Raw genomic sequence first — 22,366 nt, forward strand, 5'->3', positions numbered from 1 at the left:
AAGTCTAGACTTTTAAGTGTCTAGAATACTAATTTATTTTTTTTAGTATTAAAGATGACCCCCTAAATATATATATGAGGAGAAAGAGAGTACACACGGCAAGTGAGCTTTCTATGTCTCAGGCATTGTTAGAGCATTATTTGTATTAATTCATTTAATCCTCATAAAGCCCTGTCAGGTAGGCATTATGATTATCCCCATTTTATGGATGAGGAAATGAAGGCATAGTGAGGTTAAGAGTCAGTTTCACTTAGCTAGTAAGTGGCTGAGCTAAGATTCAAACAGGCAGTTTTGCTCCAAAGCAGAGCATTTCTAGCATCTACTTCTAGAAGTGTATGGAACTATGATGAAATGTTTGTGACCCTGTTAGAAGTGAATCTGTTTATCTCACTTCTTGAATGCATGTTTATTTTTACTTCCCTTCTTGAATGCATGTTTATTTTTACTTCCCTTCCGTATTCTCTGACTCTGGCTTTAGAAGATTGGGTAACTTACAAGGTTGATAGAAATGTTGTGATTTTTTTTTCCAATCAAGGCAGCTAAAGATAAGCAAGGAGCTGGTCAACAGTGTAACTAGTGGAAAGATACACTGATGCTAAGAGTGGAGGACAAAACGCATGTCCTTTCCTGATGCTGTCTGCAGCCTCTCAGTCTTGGAAAAATGGACGTGTATTCCCAGTGTACTCTGAGAAAGAAATGGGTTCCATATGGGTCTTTGCGGTTGTTGATGATTCATAGCGGTATAGAGTAGACCTTTAAGACAGTTATTTTGTGGATAGTGCCTGAGGAAGAGAAATGGTAAATAGAATTGTTCATGTATGCTTTTATTTATTTATTTATTTTAAATTTATTTATTTATTTTTTGGCTGCGTTGGATCTTCGTTGCTGCGCGCGGGCTTTCTCTAGTTGTGGCAAGTGGGGGCTACTCTTCGTTGCAGTGCACAGGCTTCTCATTGCGGTGGCTTCTCTTGTTGTGGAGCATGGGCCCTAGAGCGCGTGGGCTTCAGTAGTTGTGGCTCTTGGGCTCAGTAGTTGTGGCTCACGGGCTCTAGAGTGCAGGCTTGGTAGTTGTGATGCCCGGGCTTAGTTGCTCTGCAGCACGTGGGATCTTCCTGGACCAGGGCTCAAACCCGTGTCCCCTGCACTGGCAGGCAGATTCTTAACCACTGTGCCACCAGGGAAGTTCCCACATATGGTTTTAAATAAGGAAATGGACTGATTTATTCATGAGCGATAGTTTAACCTTCCCTTCTCTAGCTACTTATGGGCTCCCAAGAAGCCTACTATCTTCTTCCATGTCAGTGGGAAATCCGAATTACAGGTTGTGGTTCCTGTTAGAAAATGGGAACATTCAAGTAGGCTTGGATAAAATAAGATCTAGGACTCTAAGCAGATGTCCTTTTGGTTTAACTACTGGTTTCCTTGTTAATTCCCCACTATTTTATTATAGTGGAGTCTATATGTAATGTAACATTTAATTTTGTGTAACATGGACTATGTCATATTTCTGTAACGCATAAGAATAATACCTTTAACTTGAGAATGGCTTGAGTTTATCCAGGCAGAGTCTGTTTAGATGTATATGCAAAGTATAATTAGGTATTCATGAAGCTCAGTTCATATACCCTTCGATATGATTTCTCAGGATAATCCTATTAGAAACCACCAGTGCACCTGCTTTGTACTTAAGGATCCCAGAAAATGGCACCCTCTTTGGTGGTTGTTTTAATTATGTCCTATTCACTGTTGGTGAGGGAGGGTTGAGGATGGTCAAACACATGACACTGGACAGATGAGATTGATAGCAGTTTGTCAGTCACACACACCTTAGGGGAGGAGGACATAGCATGCCACACAGGGCCACATGGAGGTTGCACTTGGGGACAGAGGGAACCACCAGGGGCTGTAGTAGGCAGACTTTGTAGTATCAAGAGGGTGAGGTGACCCTTGGTTTCCAGGGGAGGATGTGATTGACTAGTTTGACTAATTCCACACTTTGGCAGGGAATTAAAATCCTCTACTCAGGGATAAGCCAGAGCAGTCCCTGTGGTAAGGAAGGTTGTTTGGCTTGGGGACCTTATCTGAGGGAGCAGAGTGGGAAGAGCAGCTTGTAGTTAGGCCCTTTGGGCCCTCTTGGTTTTCCCCAGATGTCAAGGCAGAACACCATAGTGGTTTCGTACTGAGTCACAATCAAGAGCATGGGCAGAGGGCCTGGTCATATTTTCCAAAAGTCTCACCACCTTTTCAGTGACTTAGGATTATGATGAAGAGACATTAGCAGAAGCAATGTGGTGTGTGATGACTGACACAATGATTGACACAAAAACACATGGCCACCCTGTTAGAGATGGTAGTCAGAAGGGGAGCTGTTCATCTCTTCCTACTCGCCACCCACTCTCACTCCCCTAGCCTGACTTGCCCGCTAGGTTCCCTGCTCTAGTGTTAGAACTTGATAAAGCCAAGGGGAGGGGTTGGGTTTGGATCCCCAGCTCCCTTCATGGATGGATGATGTCTCTTCTGTCTTGCCTGCTTGCCAGCCATGTTAGCAGTAGGAACCTCTTTCTAACTAGTGAATCTCCAACTTCTCATCATACAGAAATGCACTCGCCTCTCGCCCCTCATCACCCTCCACATCACTTCCATTCCTACCTCCAAGCCTTTGCTCACAGTATTTCTCCTCCAGTCCTCTCCCACTTAGGAGGCCTTTGCTCCTCCCTTCATTCACTGGAGTCCTCTCTCCCAAGTGCCTGTACCCTGCCATGTCTCTGACTGCCCCAGTCTGCATGGGCTACTTCTTTCTCTGGTTCTGTAGCCCTTAGTGCCTGTGCACTGCCTTTAGCATTTAGCATACACTTACTTTTAGTTGTTCTCTTTTTAGAAAATGGTCCCTGCCTTTACCCTACTTACTGTGGTTATACTGATTCCTTTTGCCTTTATCAGTTTAAGAAAGTTTCAATTAGCAGGTGAAAAGAAAAGCAACCAATAGCATTTACAGTTTGAACATTATCTATGACTAATTCTATTAGATTATCTTCATCCAACCCCTAAAAAATGGTGCATAATAAGTCCACAGTAAATATTTATTGAAATAAATGGCATAGTAGTTTTATATCTATTAAATATTATAAAATATACATGTGAAAATATATGTATATAGGTACAATAAATGTGTGTGTGTGTCTAAATATGAAGTGTCTGCGTGTATTCATCCCAACCTCATTATTTCTAGTGGCCTTTATTTGGTCTGGTACTAATGAGTTACACATTACATAATGAGGAGGTAAAGGGAAGAAATGATGTTGGGTCAATATCTCTAACTTTATTTAAACATTTAAAATTTTTTTCAACAAAATAAATACCATCTTTGCCACAATGAGAAAAGTGGATTGGGAACCTGCTATACATTTTACTTGGAGGCAATACTTAGCTCAGTAGAATGCTTTTCTATTTGTATTACAAATTTCTATCTATCTTTCTTGAAGAGCATTTTAAAGAATCATTCCTCAACCCCCCTAAGAAAGCAAAATTGCTGGTAATTAAATGTTTGGTACTTATTTTAGCTAGTCCTTGTTTCAGTAGGCATGTTTATAACAAGTTATTCCACTGTGGCTAGGAACAGCTCAGGCTCTAACCAGACACCTCCCAGCTGAGCCTGAGGGGCAGGAGGGTCTGTTGGATTGTGATTGGCCTTGGGCTCAGGAACCCTGGAGGGCATGATCCTTACAGGCCAGGAGTTCTGCCACAATCCAGACAGCACTGCGGGAGATGCCTAATAGCATGGTGCTGTTTACTGTGGTCTCCTCAACAGTTGTGTGGTTACTCTGTGGCCCCTACAGACTGTTGAACAATCCCTTTACAACATCTTTTTCTCTTTTTAAAGCTGTCAACTGGCTAGCCAGAAGGTCAGTCCTCCTACCTATTATCTAGAGACTCATGCTAATGGCTTTCCTAAATAAGCCCCTACAGGCTGTAAGGGAAGGCATAGTCTATGTAACTTTCCCACATAAGAAGTAGTTAAAAGGGAAAAAATAAAGGCAATCTTGAATATGTGCAGACACCTGGGACTTCCCTGGTGGTCCAGTGGTTAAGACTCTGTGCTTCCACTGCAGAGGACACGGGTTCAATATCTGGTCGGGGAATTAAGATCCAGGCCAGGAATTCTACAACCCTGACAGCACTATGGCACGGTTAAAAAAAAAAAAAAAAGTGCAGAAATCTAAACCTGGGGTGTGGGGAGAAAGGAACAGGAGTTTCTCTTTTTCTTCCTTACTTCCTTTTCTTTCTCTTTTTTTTTCTAAATATAATTCTCATCTCCCTGTGAAGAAATAAGCTATCTCTAAAGAGTTGGTGCTCTGAACCATCTTTTATAAAACTTTTCAAAGTTTCTGAGTTTGTGGGATGTGTGTGTGTGTGTGTGTTGTCTTTGAAAAAGTAAATAGAAATGTTTTCATCGTAAAAGCACCAAAGGGTAAATAATGAAGTCTCTGTCTTATCTCAGACCAGGGTCTCAGAGGCAACCATTGTTATCACTTTCTTCTGACACTTTCTAGAGATATCTATCAGCATATTTGTGTTTGCCTGCCTGTGTGTCTACATTTTATATGCATACATATATATGTATATACACATATGCACACATATATATGTGTGTTTTTCCTTTTTACACAGATGGATACACACTGCTATGTGCCTTGACTTTTTAATCTAGCAGTATTCTTGGAGAGCAACCTGTATCATTGTACATAGACCTATTTCATTTTTTAAACAGCTGTTTAGTAATTCATTGTATGGATGTGCCCAATTTATTTAACCAGTCTCCTATTAATGGCCATTGATGGAAACTCCTTTTAAAACTGCTTATTTGTCCTTAAACCTTACTGACTCTAAAATCTGCTTACATAAAGTGGGTGTGAACATCTGGGTAGGTTCTCTTCTACTTTCAGGAATTTTGAATTCCATTTGGTTTTTAACCAGTTTTCAGAGTTTTTCTTCGATGACTGTATTTTAAATAGCAGCCTCAGGTACTTATCCTGGTTTTGTTTTTGTCAGTAGAGTACAATTTTAAGAATCCTAGTAATAAATGCATTTCTGGGGAAAGGGATGGTAATGGTATTTATAAGGGTAGAAGTTGCCCCTGTAAAATTAAGCAGGCCTGTTTTTCAAAGTTCATCACTAAAGCCTGGTTTTCCTTCCTACAGAGTCACCCAAAACCAGGTTTTTTGTTGTTGATGGTGGTGTTTTTATTTGTTTTGTTTTGTTTTTTTCCAAAGCCAGTTTTAAAATAATCCTCTAGTCTATATTTCAGGGGATACTGGATATTTTTCTGTGTTTTCTCTTTTTGAAGCCATAGAACTGCAGCTTGCTAGTTTTAAAGGCTTGGTGGTTAACACCTCTAAAATTAATGAACCAATGAGTAAAAACACTAATTGTGTACATTTCACACTGCAAGTTTTTGTTTTTGTTTTTACACTTATTTTTGGTAACAAATTCCTGCTGTGCTATCCCTTATTTTAGTGATTTTATTTATTTGTATTGAGTGTGTGTTTTTTTTTTAGATTTTTTTTTTTTTTTTTAGTGTGAACCATTTTTTTTAAAGTCTTTGAATTTGTTACAATATTGCTTCTGTTTTATGTTTTGATTTTTTGGCCGTGGGGCATGTGGGATCTTAGCTCCCTGACCATGGATCGAACCTGTACACCTGCATTGGAAGGCGAAGTCTTAACCACTGGACAGCCAAGGGAAGTCCCTATTCTGTGGTTATTAATCAAAATGTTTAATTCCAAAAAGTTAATATACGTTAAATTATATATATATTTTTTATTGAAATCAAGATAATAAAATTAATTTTTTAAATTAAAGTTTGCCCTAAACTTTAGGCACTCTAAGATACTGGGGTGAGGGGATGGAGGGGAAGGGGGTGGGGATTTCTGCTCTTCAGCTGTCGTAACATCAGCCATCTATAGTCTTACATATTATGGAAGCATCAGTGTTTATTTTTAGTCAAAGCAGCTAGTAATGGAGAAGCCCTATCAGATGATTTGGTTTACCTCTCAGCACAGAGGGTCACACTTGATAAACCTGATTTTTGTTGAAGTCAGATAAGTTTGTTTCAGACTCTGTGTTATTTCTTGGCTTTTATGTTCTGTCACCCTGGCTCTGCATGGACTTAAAATAATTATGTGGGCTTCCCTGGTGGCGCAGTGGTTAAGAATCCCCCTGCCAATGCAGGGGACACGGGTTCGAGCCCTGGTCCGGGGAGATCCCACATGCCGCGGAACAACTAAGCCTGTGCACCACAACTGAGCCTGCGCTCTAGAGCCCACAAGCCACAACTGCTGAGCCTGCGTACCACAACTACTGAAGCCCGTGTGCCTAGAGCCCGTGTTCCACAACAAGAGAAGCCACCGCTCGCCACAACTAGAGAAAGCCCATGTGCAGCAACGAAGACCCAACGCAGCCAAGAATAAAATAAATAAAATAAAAATAAATTAAAAATTAATAGTAATGATTATGCAAGATCCTGCGTTTGGAAAACGTAAAAACATGACATGAATATATGAGTCTCGCTTTATCAGAGGATGAAAATGCCTGTGTAGGGCTGATTCCCAAGTTGTGCCATGTTTCCTGAAAGAAGTAGAGAGAAAACTTGCTTATTTTAGGGGTAGTTCCTAGGAAAATCATGTGAGTAGGCGGTAGAGAAAATTCCACATGTACTGCATAATTGAGAAGAGGACCTGAAAATAAGAAGAGGAATGGTTTTTAAATTGTTTTTTGTTGATTTGATGCATGGTTTTCAACCTGACACTGGAATCTGCGTTCCATAAGGGAATTGAAGTAAAAGAGTAAAAAGTTTTCTGGGGAAACTAAATAGAAACAATTTTCCAGTGAAAATTGTAAACCTATTTTATATACTTGGCATATTATAATACAGAACTTATTTTTAAATTTTTCTGCTAATTTTTCCATGGAGTGTTGTTCATCCTTCAAGTTTTCCTTGGTAGTTTTTCCCACTCATTCTGTGATAAACATGAAAGCAGCCAAAGGAAACATGTAATCACCAAGTCATAATGAGACAGCATTTGCAAAAGAATTTTGACATCCTGAGGACTAGCAGGTTCTGTTCAGTTTGGTCCAGGAGTAGAAAGAAGAGGTGGAGAGAGATGCCAGAAGTTTAGATTTATATGTTGTGACTTGGAAATGAGAAAAACTTTGAAGGTGAGAATACTGGAATGAACTTCTTTCTTCACATTTGGGAGGAATTAAATGGAGCTCAGAATAAAATCACAGGCAAGAGAGGAAAAAGATAACTGGATTTGTCAACAACTGAGAACGGGCTTCAGTGCTTTGAACGCATTCTTCAGTTAACTTTGCTCCCCTTTTCCTTTTTGTGCCATCCTTGGCCTCTTTCCTCCCCTTGCTGGACTCTTTAATAGAGTTTCACAAGTTGAACCTGGCAACTTTTATGCCTGGCTTGGCACTGTGAAGGTTTTATGTTCCTAAAAACTCTTCGAGGAAATGGATTATTTTTTAAAAGACAGTTTCTTTTGAAAATGAGATCATCCTTGATGTGACATCTTACCTGAAATAGAAATTGATATACTTCCAGTGTAAGATGTGCTGTTTATATATAGAAAATAACATAAGTAATTTTTGGGACTTCCCTGGTGGCGCAGTGGTTGGGAATCAGCCTGGCAGTGCGGGGGACATTGGTTTGATCCCTGGTCTGGGAATATCCCACATGCCACAGAGCAGCTGAGCCTGCATGCCACAACTACTGAGCCCATGTGCCGCAAGTACTAAAGCCCGCGCGCCTAGAACCCGCGCTCTGCAACAAGAGAAGCCACTGCAATGAGAGGCCCGTGTACCGCAACAAAGAGTAGCCCCCTCTCACTGCAACTAGAGAAAGCCCGTGCGCAGCAGGGAAGACCCAATGCAGCCAAAAATAAATAAAATTAAATCTTTTGAAAAAGAAAATAACATAAGTAATTTTTAAAAACAGTGATGGCAGTAAATAATCATCACTCCAAATGCAAGGATCCTTGGCATGTGGAATTGAAGGAACAGTTGCCTAATGAGTAGAAATTTACTTCTGGCTTTACTTGTCTCTGTTTTTATCCCCGTGTACTTGGAAAAAATAGTATTTTCTGGAAACCAGGCTTCTTCACTGTTAGAAGCAAATCTGACTTGGAAAGATGGGCTGGGGAAGGAGAACCCAGCTTTGGCTCTTTCTGGTTGTTGTTGCAGCTTACTGTCCTCTACTTCATTTATCAAATTATGTAATAACTAGGCAGGAAAGTGTGCAGGAAACACTATGTCCTGTTCCTTTAACCCTAAAAGTAGACTGTATTAGGATTTATCTTCTGACAGTGGGAAGGAAGTGTAAGGAATGGAGGAGCGGCATAGGTAAAGAATCCATGTTTCATTATCAGGAATCTAAAATTATTAGATGGCTTAGAAGGCGGTTCACGGTTATATGGGAAAATAGATTAATCAACAGGTTTTTTCTGTTTAATTATTTAGAGCTGAACATGTATGTGGATACTAGGTACCGTCTTTCCTGATTTTATTGCTGACCCCATTATCTTTCCTTTAAAATCAGATCCTTTGTTGACATATTTCTGTTTCGATTGATGTCACCCTCATTTTGCTGGTGACTGTTCACGAAACCTCGAAGGAAGACTCTAGTTTCTCCCCCTCTTCTTTACCCTAGCTCTGGTGATTTTTCTTCTTACATACAACCCTTCCTCTCAATTCCTGATGTAGCCACCCTGGCGCAGGCTACCTGCACTATTGAAATTAACTCCTAGATCTTCCTCCACTTCTGTCACTGTGCCTACCTCCATTTCACCCGTAGTTCATTTGTTTTGGGTTATAAGATTAATACTCTTAAAACCACATTTTGCTGTACTCACTTTCCTCCCTCCTAAGCTTGAGAAATCATAATTGGTTTCTACTGTTTACCATTCAGGTATGTGGGGAGCTCCTTTAGCTTCCACTTAAGCTGTGAGATCATCAAGGTGATCTCACTGATGCTAATAAACAAGGATATCCTTTCCTCTGGTTGGTGGGGGGTGGGGTGGAAGGTGCTGTGCTTACAAAGCTTGACTGACCGAGGAGGTGCCCTTCTCATCTCTGTTGGCACTAACAAGAAAGAAGTATGGTAGTGACAAGCTTGGAGGTATAGTAAGGAAATCTTTGAGGTCTACTGGAAGATTTGAGTCTCCTTGTTGAAGGCCTACAAGATGAGTATAAACTCCTTAGCTATTGTTCATGCTCCTTGACAGCCTGGCACCTGTCGTCTTCTCCAAGCTTGTTTTCCATTAATTACTTACAGGAGATTCCACTTGTAGCCAAAATGTTTTTGTTTGTTTTGTGAATACCAACATTCCCACTTCTACACCATTGATTATGATGTCCAGATGTCCCTTCTCCTTTAAACCATACAGTTTTTCCAGTATTCCCCCCCAAACCCTTCTTTGTGATCACCACTACCATATATACTATTGGAAGTTCTGAAATATAATACACATTGGTTTCTAATACCATTTTGTTCATTCAGTAAAAATTTGTTGTGTGCCTATTACATATCAAGTAGTATGCTGGGGATTCAACTGAAAAAGAGAATTTCCTTGTCCTTGGGAGTTTACATTTTCATGAGAGAAACAAATATACCACTGAGTAAGATCACGTAGATTGAGAAAAGCCAGGTAAACTAATTTGTGATAGGGAGGGGGCAGTCAGGGAAGGTTTTCTGTAGGTAAGCGATTTTCAGAACTAAAATCTCCCAAAGTTTTATGGCGGTATGTTTTGATCCATGTTTTTAATATTTAAAGCTTATTTACTTATTTATTTGTCCCCTTGTTCTTAACTGTTAACTTTTGTAAACATTTATATCCCTAAATGGATGTGGCAACTAACTGGTTACTATCTTCTTAATAATAGCTCTCCGAATGTTGATCCAGGAAACACCTCTCAGCGCTCTTTAGACAAAATAAACCTACATTTCCTCACAGGTGCCACGGCCCTATTACTGATTATTCGAAATTTTTACACTGTTGAGTCCAAAAGAGCTCACAGATGGGCTGATCCAAAAAATCAAATTACTGGGGTTTTGTTACAACCAGATTCTGATTCAGTGGGGTGGGACAGGGACTGAGGTTTTATTTTTCTAAAAAGTTTCCTGGTGATGCTGAAGCTGCTAATAGATTGAATATGTTTTGAGTAGCAGAGTTTCAGAGTATCTCTTTAGAGTTGAAGAGATAAAGAATTAAGATAAAAACAGGTTGAAGGTGTATTTTCTTCTATTTATATGGATGGATCCTGCAGTCTGTACATCCTAACTCTCATTTACTGTCAGTCATCTAAATCAACTAATTTCCCAGCTGGGTTGGGCTCCTATCCCTGAACCCAGAGACAAGCGAATCTTGCCAGTGATTTGACTAGAAAGCTTCTGTTCTCCACCCCCCCCAACCCCACCCCAGGGGTGAGTCTTCTCCGTGTCATGGGGAGCTATGATAAGATATGCACCCACCTAATTGAGGTTGTGATATGATTCCCTGAGGCCCTCAGCCACTGAGTAATAGGAAACCCCATCTTTACCAGAAGGAAGTGTTCCTTTTGGCATTCTGCCTCCATCCAACTAGTTTGTGTAACTGTCAGGCTCCAGGAATGGCTTCTGAGGCAAGTCTGTATCCTACAATGTGTAATCAGGAACTGCAAGAAAATTTATCTTCAGCTTTTAAGATTCCCAGTAGAAATTCTCATAACTTGTAGGAAGCTTGGCAGTTGAGTGACCTGCCCATGACCTGAGAAAGGAACCTGCTAGAGTGAAATGCAACTGTCTCTTTATTCTGCCTGAGTATTTCCCCTGACGATTTTCTGTGGATCTTTTCCTGACTCTTCTATTCTGCAGGTATTCTTTCTTTCTTTATTTTTGGCTGCCTTGGGTCTTTGTTGCCGCCAACGGGCTTTCTCTAGTTTCGGCGAGCGGGGGCTACTCTTCGTTGCAGTGTGCGGGCTTCTCATTGTCGTGGCTTCTTTTGTTGTGGAGCACGGGCTCTAGGCACGTGGGCTTCAGCAGTTGTGGCACGTGGGCTCAGTAGTTGTGGCTCACGGGCTGTAGAACAGAGGCTCAGTAGTTGTGGCACATGGGCTTCGTTGCTCCACAGCATGTGGGAGCTTCCCGGCCCAGGCGCAAACCTGTGTCCCCTGCATTGGCAGGCGGATTATTAACCACGGCGCCACCAGGGAAGTCCTCTGCAGGTATTCTTGTTGACTGCAGACAGGAAAGCAGTTGCTACAGGCAACTTGTTCCTGACTCTTTACAACTAAAGCTAGAAAGAATTATTTCTGTTGCCTTTCTTGGGAACTTTCCTATGGAATTTCCCCCCACAGATTGGACTGCAACAGTGGCTTTTAGATTCAAGAGATCGAAAAAATGTTAGATCTGAGAAATGTTGTTGATGACAGGGTGGCGAGAAGCAGTTGGTAAATGGCCTGGTACAGGGGTTTTCAAACTTTAGCCTGTATCACTTAGGGGTCCTGCACCTCTAGGGTTTCTGATTTAGCAGGTCTAGAGTAAACTGGAGAATTTGTGCCCATCCTCATTCCTTCCCATGTCTTGTGATGTGGTTACATGAAAGGCAATTGGTGATAACCAGAGAGATGGGCATGGGCACATGTCCACAATAGTACATTATGATCATCATCATTACCTCCCAGTCCTTGTAGATTTGTTACTTGCTTTAAAAAAAAACAAAAGTAAACCACTGAGGCCCAAAGAAGCAGCACCTCTTCTAATGTTGGAACATGAACATGGTTGGTAACCCAGCTCACCTCCTGTGAGGCTTTTTGGTTTGTGCTAGTAGAGACCTGATTGTCTAGAGTTAAGGGATAGGTTGGGGGCAGCTGGGAAACTTGCTCCTTACCCACCTTCCTATCACAGAAATACATGTTGTTTTTTTTAATTTTTAAAATTTATATAATTTTTAAAGGTCACTTTCCATCTACAGTTACTACAAAACATTTGGCTATATTCCACGTGTTGTATAATACATTTGAGTCTATTTTACACCCAATATATTGTACCTGTCCCCTGCCACTAGTAACCACTAGTTTGTTCTCTGTATCTGTGAGTCTGCTTCTTTTATGTTACATTCACTAGTTTTTTGTAAAAATGCATGTTTTTCAAGATGATCCATTTTAAACCCAAAAGTAATTTGGGTTTTGGACAACTGAGATAGGGAAAGGGAAGGGAGAGTTTTGTTGATCTGACTCTTTTTATCCCTCCAAATCCCTTAGATGTGCCTTGCTTACATCACATAGTTTGTTTCTGGTAGCATTCCTTGTTCTCAAAGGTGACTAATGAGATGCTCTCTATTGCAGCAGTTCTGGAGCATCCCAGGAGGGACCCAATGATCTGGACCTTCATCTTAGTGACCTTCCTTCAGATGAAGAGGAAGTCATCAACAGTTCTGATGAAGACAATGTCAGCTCTGCTTCTAGTAAAGGGGAGCCTGACCTGCTGGAAGATAAACAAGTATGTTGTTGGTAACTCAGAAGTAATATTTATTAACATGATAGGCATAAAATCCCTGTTCTAAATGTTCTGAAGTTAGATTGCAGTGATGGTTGCACAACCCTGAATATATTAAAAACCATTGAATTATACATTTTAGAAGAGCAAAAATATATTGTATGGAATGCAAATTATATCTCAATAAAGGTATTAAAGAAAATTAAAAATCCTGATAAAGGGAAAATGATAGTGCTAAGTGGAAGATTAGTACAGAGTCATGCATATCATGTAGTCCTATGTACATCAGCCCAGGATGGGCCACAAATGTGGCTTTAGCCAACAAATAACTCAAGGAAAGAAGGTGATAGCAGTTTCTAAAAGAAGTCGTCTTTGGCGTAGAAGCATAGGAAGAGACCTTCTGTTGTAACTTCTTTGATTTTCAATTTCTCAGTTTATACAATGGGACTGTAATGTTGTTCTGAGGCTCAAACAGGATAATAGTTGCCAAAACACTTCGTAAGTCAAGAAAGTTTATGCACATTAAACATGTATAGGGCTTCCCTGGTGGCGCAGTGGTTAAGAATCTGCCTGCCAATGCAGGGGACACGGGTTCGAGCCCTGGTCCGGGAAGATCCCACATGCCGCAGAGCAACTAAGCCCGTGCACCACAACTACTGAGTCTGCACTCTAGAGCCCACGAGCCACAACTACTGAGCCTGCGTGCCACAACTACTGAAGCCCATGCACCCTAGAACCCGTGCTCCGCAATAAGAGAAGCCACTGCAACGAGAAGCCTGCACACCACAACCAAGAGTAGCCCTTGCTCGCTGCAACTAGAGAAAGCCCTTGCACAGCAACGAAGACCTAATGCAGGCAAAAATAAATAAATTAATTAATTAAAAAAAAAACATGTATAATATACTTCTATAATTGTGTTTGTGGTAGGTTGTATTAGTTTCCTAGGGAAGTCGTCACAAACTACCACAAACCGAGTGGCTTGAAAACAGAAATATATTGTTTAACAGCTCTGGAGATCAGAATTCCAAAATCAGCATGTCGGCAAGGCCATGCTCTCTCTGAATCCTGTAAGGGAGAATCTTTTCTTTCCTCTTCCTTGTAGTTTGCCGGCAGTCCTTGGAGTTCCTTGGCTTATAGCCACAGCACTTCAGTCTCTGCCTCCATCGTCACGTGGTGTGCTCCCTTCACGTGTGTGTGTGTCTGTGTCTCCTCTTCTTGTAAGGACAACAATCAGATTAGATTAGGTGCCCACCATAGTCCAATATGACCTCATTTTAACTTACTGATTACATCTGAAACAGCCCTGTTTCCAAATAAGGTCACATTCTGAGGTCCTGGGGGTTAAGACTTGAACATTTATTTTGGAGGGACATAATTCAAACCATAACAGGTACTATATTCCATGGACATATAATGGGCATATTACTGATATGTGTCTAGATGCCAGTAACATTCCGTCATGAAAGTGCCAGACTCAGTCTTAGTAGGAGGAGAAAAGAAAGAAGATGTGCTGCTGTGCCCTTGTCTTAACTTTGTGAAGGAAAAGCAAGCTGATGTTCAAAAAGTTATTCCTGGAAAGATAAAAGTACCACCATTAAAGGAAGAAAATTACCCCTGCACCACACCTGTGTGTCTGTGCTTATCTATGTGCAGGTTATTACATTGAATCTTCAAAATCATCCTAGGATATAGATCTAACATATGTACTGTTTTTCTCCTTTTCACATGAAGAAAAGGAGTTTATAACTTGCCTTGTGCAAGTAACTTGCCTTGGAACCTCCTGAAGTGAGGTTTTTAACCAAAATCTGTCTCTGCTAATAACTTGGTGTAAGTCCCAGAATCTGAATGATTTTTTTTGTTTGTTTGTTTTTAAATATTTATTTATTTATTTGGCTGCGCCTGGTCTTAGTTGCAGCACGTGGGATCTTTAGTTGAGGCATGCGGGAACTTTAGTTGTGGCGCATGGATCTTTTAGTTGCACCCTGCGGGATCTTTAGTTGCAGCCTGCGGGATCTTTTGTTGTGGCATGTAGGCTCCTAGTTGCGGCATGCAGGATCTAGTTCCCTGACCAGGAATTGAACCCGGGCCCCCTGCATTGGGAGCACAGAGTCTTAGCCACTGGACCACCAGGGAAGTCCCCAGAATCTGACTGATGTTGATGGAACATGTTTGGGGTGGGGGTGAATAGCCATGCTAATTTTTTTTTTTTCTCCAAGTTTTTAGTTTTATATTTTTTGGTCTTTACTTTCAGTGCTTAATAAATGATTGTTTAAAAATGAGATCTATTCATTCTGCTTCATTGTGGTTAGAATATCACCACTGTTCACCCCTCCTAAATATTGACTTCCCTGCCTTTTTTACCCCCAAATTTTCTTTGTAAAATAGCTCATCTGATATATACACTCACAAAGAGAGGCGAAAACCTAAGAGAATATTGTTTTTTAGAAGTTAATCATGTGTCACCTCATTTTGGGGATAATTTAATGATAAGGAGATGTTTCTCAGGCGGATCTGGTTGTTCAGTTTTTTGCTTTTTAGTAGAACTCTTGGGTAATATAGCAGAGGCCTTTTATGAATTCTGTTTAAAAGTAATGGATAAATTTCACTGAATTTTACTTGTAGTGAACAAATATGAAAAGAGGAGAACAGAGTTAAGAATTTACAAAGCTGGGTCTGGGCTGTTATCAGGAGATCGGAACATAAAACTGGATTTCAGATCAAAGGTTCTGTTTTGGAATTTGTTTGAATTATTTTATGGCCTTGACAAAGTAATTTCATTTGTGGTCCATGTTTCAACTTCCATGACTGTATACTTTAGGCAGATGCATTTATTTAACAGGTAGTCACCTTTGAAATGCGTTGTAATTTAAGTGAGGACTTTCATTAACTGAAAAGTTAAGATACCAAATAAAGCCTCTCTTGCGCAGTTTTACATCATTGTTTGACTTGGGTCAGAATCGTTGTTCTTACAAGTTGAAGTTAATATAGAGCTTTTTATTTTGTTTTGGTTATCTTTGACTTTCTGTTTTGAAAATGATTGTAATCCACTGAATCATTTTCTGATAGTGACTGTCCTTCTTTAGCTCTGTAGTCTTCCTACTTTAAAAGGTAAAGTAGACAGGGCTTCCCTGGCGGCGCAGTGGTTGAGAGTCCGCCTGCTGATGCAGGGGACACGGGTTCATGCCCTGGTCCGGGAAGATCCCACATGCCGCGGAGTGGCCGGGCCCGTAAAGTAGACAATAGAATACACAGATTCCTAGAATTTTAGAATTGCAAAAGGCCTTAATCATCTAGTCCAACACCCTACCCTTTTACATGATGAAATAGCTATAATGAGCTTTTCGTTTGTTTCAGTTTACATATTCATGTTACTCAACACATATTCAGAAGCAATGTGCTCTGGTCTTAGATTCTGAGAAGGTGGCAGCCACCCTTGTACACTTGCTTATTCAGGCATCTTAAGTGCATAGTGAACCAGGCGCTGCGCTCTGCACAGAAGGGGGCAAGGGTGAATAAGATCACAGACTAGAGAGAATCCAGATGTGTCAGCAACTAAACGCAGTCCACTGGATTAAGCCCTAAAAGTTCTCCACTAATAAGAGAATAATCTTGGGACTTCCCTGGCAGTCCAGCAGTTAAAGACTCTGCACTTCCACTGCAAGGGGCGCGGTTTCAATCCCTGGTTGGGGAACTAAGATCCTGCATGCTGAGCAGTACGGCCAAAAAAAATTAAAAAAAAAAAAAAAGAGGGAATAATCTTGTCATTTGGGGATGGTAGGGAGAGAATATCAAGGCAGCCTTCATAAAGGAGGGATCCTTTGAGTGCCTGTCACCTTAAAGGATGAGTTGAAGTATGCCAAGCAGAAATCTTTGGGAGAGGGGGAGGTGGTGAGGAGGGATGTTGAAGCAGAAGGACAGACATGTAAGGGCAGAGCACACTTGGAGTTGCAACGTGGTTGCAATTTGGCTGGATACACAGTGTGGAGGAGTAGGAATGAAACTAGTGAAGATAACTAGACACAATGTGGAGTGTCTTCTAAACATAGCAAAGAAAGTTCAGTCTTTGTTGCCCATAGGTGATAGGGAGCTGCTAATGTAGCTCAACCTGAGAACTAATGTGATTATATTTGCATTTTAGAGCTAGTACCTCTGGTGGCAGTGGAGAGAATGGGTTACAGTGGGGTAAATCTAGAGCAAGGAAGCCACTTCCTAGGTTACTGCAGTAATGTAGGCAAGAAATAAGGAGGCAATATGGAAGGAGAGGAAAGGATTAATAAAATATTCAGAAGCACAAATCAACAGGGCTTGATAACTTAATTGTGATCATAGAGTGTGGAGAAGAAGGTAGAATCCAGGTTTCTGGCTTTGGTCAGTAGGTATATACAGTACGTAGCAACGAGTGACTGAAGGCCATCAAATGCTGTATTCTTTTTTTTTTTTAACATCTTTATTGGAGTATAATGCTTTACAGTGGTGTGTTAGTTTCTGCTTTATAACAAAGTGAATCAGCTGTACATATACATATATCCCCATATCTCCTGCCTCTTGCATCTCCCTCCCACCCTCCCTATCCCACCCCTCTAGGTGGTCACAAAGCACCGAGCTGATCTCCCTGTGCTAGGTGGCTGCTTCCCACTAGCTATCTGTTTTACATTTGGTAGTGTATATAAGGCTGTGCCACTCTCTCACTTCGTCCCAGCTTACCCTTCCCCCTCCCCATGTCCTCAAGTCCATTCTCTACATCTGCGTCTTTATTCCTGTCCTGCCCCTAAAATGCTTTATTTCTTATGAATCTTTTCCTGATTATGATTACACCACTTGCTGATTATGATCCTTCCCTCCTTCAAGATATCAGCACATTTCATAGTTGTCCTTATGTATAGTTATTTGTATACATGGTTTGATCCCTTGTTCACTTCTTGAAGGCTGGAGCTATTTCTTATTTATCTTTAATCTCCTCTTCTAACATCTACTTTCATGCCCCGTTTCAGAACTACGAAATCAGAATTTCCAAGACAGTTACCTAGGAATCTGAAATTTAAGAGCTGCCTGGTGGTTTCAGTGATCAGTAATGTTTTCAGACAGCTGTAGAGCAGTGAATTAGCTGACGGTGGAGCTGTTTTCTACTACTAACCTTGCTATCAAATTATGGATATTGAATTACTAACGTCAGATTTTTAAATGATGGAGTAAAAATGGTACATTCTTCCTTTTGGGCATGATCTCAGAATAACAAGGAGGATAAGAAATATAAACTCTGCCTTCAGTGATATTAGGAGACAGCTAAAACCCTAAATCACAATATGTGAGTAAGGGCTACCGTGAGGTTCCAGTTTCTCCATATCCTCACCAATGCTCGCTATTTTCTGAATTCTGATTATACCATTCTGTGGGTATGAAGTGATATCTCATTGTGGTTTTAATGCATTTCCCTGATGACTAATTATGTTAAACATCTTTCATATACTTATTGGCTCTTCTTATATCTTCTTTAGTGAAATGTCTATTCACCTCTTTTACCCATTTTTAACAGAGTTTTATTGAATTATAAGAATTTTTATGTATTCTGGATACAAAATTCATGATTTACAAGTATTTTTTCTCACCTATGGCATATCTTTTTATTTTATTTTAGTTTATTTTTGCGGTACGCGGGCCTCTCACTGTTGTGGCCTCTCCCGTTGCGGAGCACAGGCTCCGGACGTGCAGGCTCAGCGGCCATGGCTCACGGGCCTAGCCGCTCTGCAGCATGTGGGATCTTCCCGGACCGGGGCACGAACCCGTGTCCCCTGCATTGGCAGGTGGACTCTCAACCACTGTGCCACCAGGGAAGCCCTGTTTTTATTTTCTTTATGGTATCTTTTGAAGCATAAAAAATTTTAACATATGACATTCAGTCTATCAATATATTTTTTTTAATGGATCATGATTTTGGTGTTGTATCTAAAAACTGTTAGCCTAAACCAAAGTCACAAAGATTTTCTTCTAGAAGCTTTATAACTTTAGGTCTTACATTTAACTCTATGATAAATTTTCAGTTAATTTTTGTATATGGTGTCAGGTAAAGTATAAATTCATCTTTTTGCTTGTGGATATCCAGTTGTTCCAGCAATGTTCAACCATTTGTTGAAAATAAAGAAAAAAACCCCAACTATCTTTCCATTGAATTGCCTTGACAACTTTGTCAAAAATCCATTGACCAGGGACTTCCCTGGTGGCGCAGTGGTTAAGACTCTGTGCTTCCAATGCAGGGGGCCAAAGTTCGATCCCTGGTTGGGGAACTAGATCCCACATGCATGCCACAACTAAGAGTTCACATGCCACAACTAACGAGCCTGCAAGCCGCAACTAAGACCCGGGGCAACCAAATAAATAAATAAATACATTAAAAAAAGAAATTAAAAAAAATCCATTGACCATAAATTTAAGGGTTTACTTCTCTCAATTTTTTTCCTATTGATCTACACATCTGTCTTTATGCCAGTACCTACCATTTTTTTCCCCAAAATTTATAATCTCAGCTTCTAGAAAAGAAACACATACTATATAGTCACCACTCTCAGTGCTGCCTCTGAATCACTGTCACCCTTTGTCTCACTGAGTTGCCATGCAACACCTGAGATCTGAGATATTTAATGTTTAAATATCAGAATTTTAAGGTTGAAAGTTCAACACTCTAATTTTACAGATGAGGAATCTCAGGCCCACCATAGTTGTTCTCCTAAGTTAAAGTATTGTTGTCCCCTGCTATAATATCTGCCTAGGGATAACATTATTATAGAGTCACTCTGCACAATTCTCTTTAACCCAGGCCCCGGCAGAGCAAGGTCCTGAAGAGGGGGGAAAAAAAAGTTTCAGAGTAGAGTCTTAACAAGGGGAGAGTGATAAAAAGAGGAAAGGAAATAAAAGGTAGATGCCAAAAATAAAGTACATCTACTTGAAAATTTTGTATAGAGCTGATATACATTTTAAGTGGTTCTACTTATTAAATGTTTCAGCACCTGTAGTGTGCCTAGATTTATTTAAAGCTAGTAATAAAACCTCCTCTTGACCTTTAAGGGACCTCACATCATTTGAAAATGGAGCGTGCAGTACCAAGGCTTCAGTTCTTTCGGTGGTTTAGGTTTCTGTTTTTAATTTTTAATGCATTTCTTCTGGCTGTCTAATTTTTAAAAGGCATACTGTATTTTACAAATCTTAAACTTCCTTCCTAGCTACAGACGACATAGAGAAATCATTATAATAGTTAGAAAGCATTGATTTGCTAAAATATTTTTCAAAATAACAGTTATCTGTGTGTGTATACGTGTATGGCATACATAGCCATGGTTATTAGTGCATGACTGATACATGGTCTTTAAGATAAGGCTGTGCTTAGGACCGCTTCCTGAGGAATGTTATCTACATGTCATTTAAAAGGTAAGTGAATGGAGTTGTTCAGTTGAGCAGAATTTATCCAACCTGTTAGTAACAATCATTCAACAACCTGTCTTAGAAAAGAGGAATGAATGGGGGATAGGGGTCAAATTCATCTATCTAATTGTCCCTTTAAAAAATAGAGTTTGGGAGCTAAAGTCAAGTAGCAAGGCTAATTAGACCAGACTATTACTCACACTGAATTAATAACTGATTGTTCTTTAAAGATTATTTTTGGGGACTTCCCTGGCGGTCGAGTGGTTAAGACTGCATGCTTCCAATGCAGGCGCACGGGTTCAATCCCTGGTCAAGAAACTAAGATCCCGCATGATGCGTGGCACGGCCAAAAAAAAAAAAAAAAAAGATTATTTTTGTAAGTAGTTGATTTCATAGCTTACTTTGAATATTTTTTGGATGACAATACTTATATTCTGATGGAGGGTTAGGATTTCTTGATATTGTATGTAAATGCTTCTGTAGTAAAATATGAAAACATGGAAGCAACAAATGCACACTGTGACGTTAGTGTTTACTCCTGGAGAAGGAGGGGAACTTTAATGTTATATATAATAATTTGTTTCATAAAAAGATTTAAACCAAAGATTGCAGAATGTTTGGATTTGTAAAATCTTGAGGGGAGAGGAGAGGAGATATACGTGGGTATATGTGTAGCAGTGATTAGCAGTAGATAATGAAGAGAGATTCAGTGTGTAATAGGATTTCTTGGATAGATACTGGGAAATCTGTGTTCTCGTCCTAACTCTGCTAATAATCAACTTTGAAGCTTGGCAAATCCCTGTTTTAAATGGGTGTTCTTTGGGATTCTGCTCTTGGTCCAATTCTCACTTTATATATTCCTTGTGTTTCATCTCCTTCACTTCCAGGACTTCTACTACCATGTTTGATTCAGTGGTTTGTGATACGCTAAAAAAAGAAATCTAAAAATAAAGTTCTTATATTTTATATCTATATCTGTGTGACTTCTTATGAGCATAGAAATGATTATAATTTAAAAAACCTAAATTTTAGCATGGTGTAAAACCTTGAGGAATCCTCTTCCTATTTACTCATTTAAATGTCACCAATGCTTTGAGTTAATAAAAGTGTTTTAATGTATACAGAACATAAACAGACATACTTTAAAAAATCATTAAACTGTAATTTTCAGAAGAGCTTCATTCATTGTTAAACTGCATCTGTTTCTTTTTAATAATAACTTTTTCTTAACATCTTTATTGGAGTATAATTGCTTTACAATGGTGTGTTAGTTTCTGCTGTATAACAAAGTGAATCAGCTTATACATATACATATGTTCCCATATCTCCTCCCTCTTGCATCTCCCTCCCACCTTCCCTATCCCACCCCTCTAGGTGGACACAGAGCACTGAGCTGATCTCCCTGTGCTATGCGGCTGCTTCCCACTAGCTATTTTACATTTGGTAGTGTATATATGTCCATGCCACTCTCTCACTTCGTCCCAGCTTACCCTTCCCCCTCCCCGTGTCCTCAAGTCCATTCTTTACATCTGCATCTTTATTCCTGTCCTGCCCCTACGTTCTTCAGAATCTTTTTTTTTTTTCAGATTCCATATATGTTTTAGCATACGGTATTTGTTTTTCTCTTTCTGACTTACTTCACTCTGTATGACAAGCTCTAGGTCCATCCACCTCACTACAAACAACTCAATTTCATTTCTTTTTATGGCTGAGTTATATTCCATTGTATATATGTGCCACATCTTCTTTATCCATTCATCTGTTGGATGGACACTTAGGTTGCTTCCGTGTCCTGGCTATTGTAAATAGTGCTGCAGTGAACATTGTAGTATATGACTCTTTTTGAATTATGGTTTTCTCAGGGTATATGCCCAGTAGTGGGATGGCTAGGTCATATGATAATTCTATTTTTAGTTTTTTAAGGAACCTCCATACTGTTCTCCATAGTGGCTGTATCAATTTACATTCCCACCAACAGTGCAAGAGGCTTCCCTTTTCTCCACACCCTCTCCAGCATTTATTGTTTGTAGATTTTTTGATGATGGCCATTCTGACTGGTGTGAGGTGATACCTCATTGTAGTTTTGATTTGCATTTCTCTAATGCTTAGTGATGTTGAGCATCCTTTCATTAAACTGCATCTATTTTTATACATTGGTTCTGACACTGAAATTCTGGAAACAGGTAAAAACAATTTTTTTTGCAGATAATGAAGTAAGGCAAGATAGGGGTAGGGGATTAAGAGGCACAAACTACTATGTACAAAATAAATAAGCTACAAGGATATATTGCACAGCACAGGGGATATAGCCAATATTTTATAATTCCTTTAAATTGAGTATAATCTATAAAATTTTTGAATCACTATGTTGTACACCTGAAGCTAATATAATATTGTAAATCAACTCTACCTCAATAA

General features: G+C 39.9%; 1 protein-coding gene across 1 annotated transcript in view; it reads left to right on the forward strand.

Annotated features, from left to right (window-relative positions):
• FGD6 (FYVE, RhoGEF and PH domain containing 6) overlaps nt 1–22,366 on the forward strand; it is a 108,917-nt gene that overhangs the window by 26,273 nt on the left and 60,278 nt on the right. Inside the window, exon 3 of the mRNA XM_030856370.3 lies at nt 12,385–12,538. Coding sequence (XP_030712230.1) covers nt 12,385–12,538 — 154 coding nt within the window. The remainder of the gene's footprint in view (nt 1–12,384; nt 12,539–22,366) is intronic.

The sequence above is a fragment of the Globicephala melas genome, chromosome 10, assembly GCF_963455315.2.
Source record: "Globicephala melas chromosome 10, mGloMel1.2, whole genome shotgun sequence".
NCBI lineage: Eukaryota > Metazoa > Chordata > Mammalia > Artiodactyla > Delphinidae > Globicephala > Globicephala melas.